Genomic DNA, 6,184 nt, shown 5'->3' with positions numbered 1-6,184 from the left:
TGCTGCCCCCGGTGCCCACTGGAAAACACTGGGAAAACTCTCAGCAGGCACATGAGCAGCACTTGACTGTGTCTTTAGCAGGGTAGCTCCCCACTCCCCAGCACAGGCAAAAGTCTTCTGAGTATCATGAACAAGTCATAATAAAAAAAAATACAATTCTCTCAATTACAAATTTAAATAAAGTGACATTATTCCCTTAGTTAAGTTGCAGATCAATTAAATTTATTTTCTTTCCAAAAGTTATTTACACATTTACAAATATTTATTTGGTATTTTACAAAAAGTTACATCAGGTAATTTTAGAAACATTTTTCTTTACAAAAGCTACATAAGCAACTACATTGAGTGTTGAAAAGAACAGCTGTGTTAGATTTTAGGATATTAACTAAATCCCTATCCTCAGAGACAAAGCTAAGCTAAACAAAGTGCAAGGACAACTAGAAGACTTGTTCCCAAGCCTCCCTTTTCCTGTTAGTAGGAATAGTCCAAGCCCACAGCTGAAGGAGCTCCTGGGCTGGTAATTCTGCTGAGGGCTCGTCAGTGCCGACAGAGTTGGGGGGCTCAAAGGTGCTCTGCAAAAAAATGAAGTTTAGGAACAAACTCTGCAAGTTTGAGGGAGATGGTGACAAACTAAGAACTTTCCTGTGCAACACAGAAAGGATGTGGTCCCTGGTGTTTAATCCCAGGCTGTCCTGGTGGTTTCTAAAGCCACACACTGACTACATGGACAGCCTGAGAGCATGACTTGCACAAAAATAATGCCAAGAGGTGCGTTCAGAGTTACAATGTCAAGCAAAAGGTGTGTGATGGACAGCTCTCTTTTGATGGAAACACAGATACATCATATTAACAGTTCCTTTGCAAAACTCATTCACCAAAACACACCTTCCTTCTGCAAGTGCCTGAGGCACTGCTTGTTCCCTGACAAAATCTCCCCTTCCACCTGTGACTCCACAGAGCAGAGCTGTCAGTGCAATACTCCTGGATGCATCAAGTCCTGGTATTTAAGAGGAAGTAAACAAATATGGTATTTGGCAAGAACTTATCAGAGCACTGCATTAATGGCAACACTTTTAAAAAAAAACAATTGAAAACGAGCTACTGCACGGTTTTGCTACACAACAACGTATCACAGGCACACTGAGGGGCAGAATCAGGTTGGACTTGTGGCAGACTAGCCTGTAAAAGCAGGTAAGTGCATCACCTTTTTCAAGAGCATCTCAACAACTAAAATACCCACCAAATGTTAACACTGAATCTCCTCTATAAGCTGCCCTGCCTCCTCCAAAGGAGATGCTAAGCCATTTGTTAGACCAACATCCTCATCTGTTTGGGGTTTTTTTTCCACATGTGCATTTTTTACATTTGGGTCCCATTTCCTCTGTTGGTTTCAAAAGGAAGCAGAGAAGTGACTCCTCCAGTGCACCTCAAAACTGCAACGCTACACTGCTTACCTGGCAGCCTGGAAATACTGCTGTACATTCTTTAGGTGGCGTTGGGTTTTCTACGGGAATAGCTGAACACCAGAACTAATGAATATCAAGTGACACAACCTTAGGGCACGTTAGAAGAGCACCTCTGTATGAGGATTGCGTGGCAGGAGTCACAGACCCGGACAGGCCTTGGTGAGGAGGGCAGAGGCAGCTCGTTGTCAGAACAGGCATTGCAGAAGATCTCACCACAGTTTCTACAGTGATGCTAAACAGTGGGGAGAAGATCAAAAGTTTAAATTTACAATTGAAACATACTCAGCAATTGGAAAAAATAAACAATATACACAGAGCAATCCGAAATGTGGCCCCTTTCACTTCTTGGGTCTGAGCATGGAATCAGCTTTCGAAAGGGAATTTACCCACATCCCAAATTATGATGCCATCCTACACAGATCATGTTTATCTAGGATTGCACCACAGTGGTCTAGGTCCTTATATATTTATTACTTCTAGGGCCTTATATGCTTATTACTTTCTTATTTATACATATGCTTTGCAGATTGCACTCAAACTCTGGATTAAGCACATATTCTGCTGTATAAAAATACAGCATGAGCAATGATATTCCAAACAGTGGATGCTTCTGTCAGGTAGCAAATTGAGATTTAACATAAAAAGATAAGACGAAAATTCCTGCACACATTATTAAAGCATGGAAATTACCATCACATTTTACTTTAAAATGACAATAAACTCACATTTTCTAACTCCACTGTATAAAAAGATGTCATAAAAAGACTTCCACATGTCAAATTGTAACAGTGTCAGAGCTGACGTGTTTGAGATGAGGATTCCACAAAGTACTTAAATAATAATAATTTTAAAGTTTTAAAATATTCCTTTGTGGCACTTAACCAAAAGACACAGTTTCTTTTGAAATTAGGGCCCAGCTGCATCGTATGTATCAAAGAACTAGAAAGACACCTCAACAATAACTCTGCATTCACCCAAGCACTTACACTTCATGGCACACCTCTAAGATAATTAACTTTTTTTCTCATAATAGTTACAAACACGTTGGAAGAAATTTTAATAAAAGTTTTACCTTCCTCTTGGAAAGCGAAAATTCCTTTTCACATAACTTGCAATGTGTGGCCTCTTTGTCCTTCAACCAAACCTGGCCCTGGAGGAAAAATTACCATAATTGTATGTACCTGATGAAGTTAAACTTCGGGCTCCAGGGGACAAGACAAATCAAGAGCAGAACATTCACTGCCTGAATTGCTCAGTGCCCTGGGACCAGTGTAATGTCACAAAGATGCTCTACAGCAGCACAGGACTGCTCCAAAACACCCCAAAACCAAAAGGAGACAGGACAGAGCAAGTATAGGTGCAAAGAGAACATGCTTGAGGTAGTAAAGATTTCAAAAGGAACAGCTAAAAAAAAAAAGTTTTCTTTCCTCAAAGTACTACTGACCTGCAATGCTTTGTTGGCTTCTTTTATATCTTCTATTTTCAGCTTCGATCTAAAGAATAAGATAATGCTATTTCAAACTTCTACATGGTCAGTCACGGTCCAACAATTTAAAAAGTTGGTTTCAACCTCAAAAAATTCTAAGCCAAGTCCTCTGAACAAGAGCACAAGCCCACACTGTGTCAGCGTGGAGAGAGCAGCCCCCCCACAGCCCACCCGCCCCTGAGCCACAGGATACACCCCCCGAGCTATTCCAGAGGGCTCCACGTCCCCTTTTAGCCTCTGCACACTGGGCACTGGGCTGCTTTGGGCTGGGGGAGAGAGAATTGCCTTCACAGTGCCTGGGAGGGGCTGTGCTTTGGATCTGTGCTGAACACAGGTTGATAATGGAGATGTTTTTGTTATTGCTGAGCAGAGCACACACAGAGCCAAGGCCTTTCCTGCTCCCTGTCCTGCCACACTGGGCAGGAGACTGGGGGTGATGGGAAGTTTGGAGTGGACACAGCAGGGACAGGGGATCCCAGCTGACCAAAGGGACATTCCAGAGCTGCCAAAATTAAAAATTAACAGACCTGACCTAACTAGACATATTCACTTCTCTTAACTGGTTAGGTACCAAAATAACAATATTATTGTCACCGACAGTCTAATACACTTGAGCACCATCTGATTATAGTTCTTAATTCGAGTTTATCTGACAATAATAACAGTCATCATGAATGATGGAATTACTCGCTCAGCTTGGATGCCAGTTCCTGGAGAGCAGCTTCTTGGTCTTCACATATCCTTTTCAGCTGCTTGTTCTTTTCCTGAAGTTTAAGGAACTCCTTATAACAAAACAAACAAAGTAAAATGAAGCCAAACTCTTCTCAGGTTGTATTTGCCCCCTGCCTAGAACACTGCTCCTGCCCAGAGCTGACTGTGCTGAGCAGGCCAAGGGAATGAGTGATCCATCCCACCACTGGGGCTCCAAGTTCAACTTGGAACAGCAACCACTCACAATTAAACCAAAGCACTGAGCTCTGATCTGAGGGCTAAATGGAGAGTAAAAACCCCACTTTTTTCCCTTATTCTATTTGTGAGAATACATTAATCTAATCTTCCTTTTCTACCTGCAGAAATTCTTAAAAATACCATGTCAAAGTGCATAATTAACTTTGCAGTCAATGTCTGAATTATTAGTCAAATTTTCTGCAGAATTTACTTTTTTAAGGTCAATTATTTCTTGGGTCTCTATTCTCAGATGAGATACAGTTTCCTTCTCCTTCTGAAGATCATCCTCTAAGGTTTGCCGCCACTCCTTTTCTATCTTCAAATCTGTTTCCAGCTGAAGCCTAGAATATGTAAAACAAAACAAAACATCACTGTGCACTAGAGTATCATTTTTAAAAACAAAAATGAGTTTATTTCTGGGTGCAATAGATTATTATGATAATAAATTATTAATTTACATGTTTTCCCAAACAGAAATAATGAATCAACATGACAATATTTTATGTATCAGTGCAGTAAACAAAGCATTGTCACTTAGAAAATGCTTTTAAAAATAAGTGTGTTTAAAGGACCAAGAATATGGCATAATTTTGAAGAGTTGACCTTTGATATAAATAAGTAAGAGAAGACTAACCACAAAATTCTGAAGTATTTTTAAAGCATGCATAAGTAAAAGCCCTCTTAACCTTAAACAGCTTGTTTCTAAAATAAACCAACCCAATCTGCCACAATGGTTGCAGATGTCTCTGGTACACATAAAAGTTATTTAATTTTACACCTGTAAACGTGAATCTTCTATTTTAGACTAAGGTTTATGGCACGTTGAACAGAATTGAAAATAAAGGAGCATAGACTTCAAATTACTGTTTTTATTGAGCTTTCTACATAACTGACGTTCAATGCAAAGAGGGAAATGGATTCTGTCAGTTTAACAGAAGGCCAGTTAAAGGAATTAGGGCTATTCTGATGGAAGGTCCATTCCAGCTGGAATTTTACTATCAGTTTCATGGAAGAGTTGGTGTTTAGAATGTTATGGAGAAACCAGAGGGTGGAAGCACACTGTTCAAACCTTGCAGATCCAAACTGTGCCAACACAAAAAGAGGAGAAAAATCTCAAGAGTATTCATGCAAGGTCTTCTGATGGAAAACCTGTATCCACATTAATTTTCCTGGTTTAAAACCAAAACCATTTTCAAAGGAAAGACTTATATTTTGGGACACTACCTCAGCATCTGGCTGAAAAAGAAGTGAACGTGACCTGGAGGTTTCAGAATTGCAGAATTCTAAGTCTGGGGTCTGAACTGTTCTTTTGCCCAAATTTGCAGAGATGACTGTGGTAGTAAAGTGACCATTTATCATGACAGTTCAACAAGTGTATTAACATTCAGAGCTGTGAGAGAGGTGGGGGGGCTAATAATGGGATTGGAAATCACTGAATTTTAAGCCACAGATTTACTTCAATAATCGATGTGTTATCTTCTCAAACAGGGAAAATACCTGCCCTTACAGGTAGCTTTTAGCACTACATATTTCTTTAAATTAGTACTGAATGATTTAACAGGAGAAAGACTAAAGGGTTGGCTTTTACATTAGTTTTTAACTGTCATGACTCTGGTGAATTTTTATTTTTTTATTTCCTGTGCAGTGGTAAGTTAAACCACTTCTGCCTTATTCACAAGCAGATCAACCAAACTATTCTTATCCCACTTCTGTTTAAGTTTATCCTACTCCATGTTTGTGGGTTTTGTTAAGAGTGTGTATTATTACTACTATACTATGTATTTTCCCCCACTTAGGATAATTCCCTCATGAATTGAGCTGTTTAGATAGAAAAGTAATACTGTTCTTTCCTTTCAAGCTGTACATCATTTTAGAGGCACTCAAAGCCAGCTTGACTTTCCTGGAATGGCATATTTTCTTCTGCCTTGCCAGTACCTCACATTAAGATCTTTAGTATTTACATTTTGTTCAAAACCATTTCTCAACAACCAGCCTGGATCAGGACACAGGACATATTGCCATGTAGAATGTTTACTGCCATGTGTTTTTCCAAACAGCAAAGACATACTCACAGCTGTTTCTCCTTCTGGGAGAATTCCTTCTGCAGACTTTCAGATTTATTCACATATTCCTGGTTAAGTTTCTCATCCTCGGCCTCAGCCTCCATTTGGGCCTTCTCTGCTTGCTGCAATCTGGTGTAATTCAAATCAACTTTGGGTAAAACTGAAGCTAGAATTAGGGTGTAGAGGGTGAAGAAGACAAATAAAAGAAAAATGGGGAAATA

At 39.7% G+C, this 6,184-nt stretch overlaps 1 protein-coding gene across 5 annotated transcripts in view; it reads right to left on the bottom strand.

Moving 5' to 3' along the window:
* Positions 1–1,078: 1,078 nt before the first annotated feature.
* RUFY2 (RUN and FYVE domain containing 2) overlaps positions 1,079–6,184 on the bottom strand; it is a 24,857-nt gene continuing 19,751 nt past the window's right edge. For all 5 annotated transcript variants that reach the window (XM_027693045.1, XM_027693046.1, XM_027693043.1 and 2 more), the window contains 6 exons: positions 5,973–6,092; positions 4,112–4,241; positions 3,640–3,734; positions 2,911–2,959; positions 2,539–2,616; positions 1,079–1,698 (listed from right to left, as the gene is read on the bottom strand). In XM_027693045.1, the coding sequence (XP_027548846.1) occupies positions 1,555–1,698; positions 2,539–2,616; positions 2,911–2,959; positions 3,640–3,734; positions 4,112–4,241; positions 5,973–6,092 (616 nt within the window). In that variant the 3' untranslated portion in view covers positions 1,079–1,554. The remainder of the gene's footprint in view (positions 1,699–2,538; positions 2,617–2,910; positions 2,960–3,639; positions 3,735–4,111; positions 4,242–5,972; positions 6,093–6,184) is intronic.

This window comes from Neopelma chrysocephalum, unplaced genomic scaffold (genome assembly GCF_003984885.1).
Source record: "Neopelma chrysocephalum unplaced genomic scaffold, ASM398488v2 Primary Assembly neopelma1_89, whole genome shotgun sequence".
NCBI classification, from domain to species: domain Eukaryota; kingdom Metazoa; phylum Chordata; class Aves; order Passeriformes; family Pipridae; genus Neopelma; species Neopelma chrysocephalum.
Note: the sequence above shows the minus strand (reverse complement) of the source record. Positions and strands in the feature narration are given on the sequence as shown.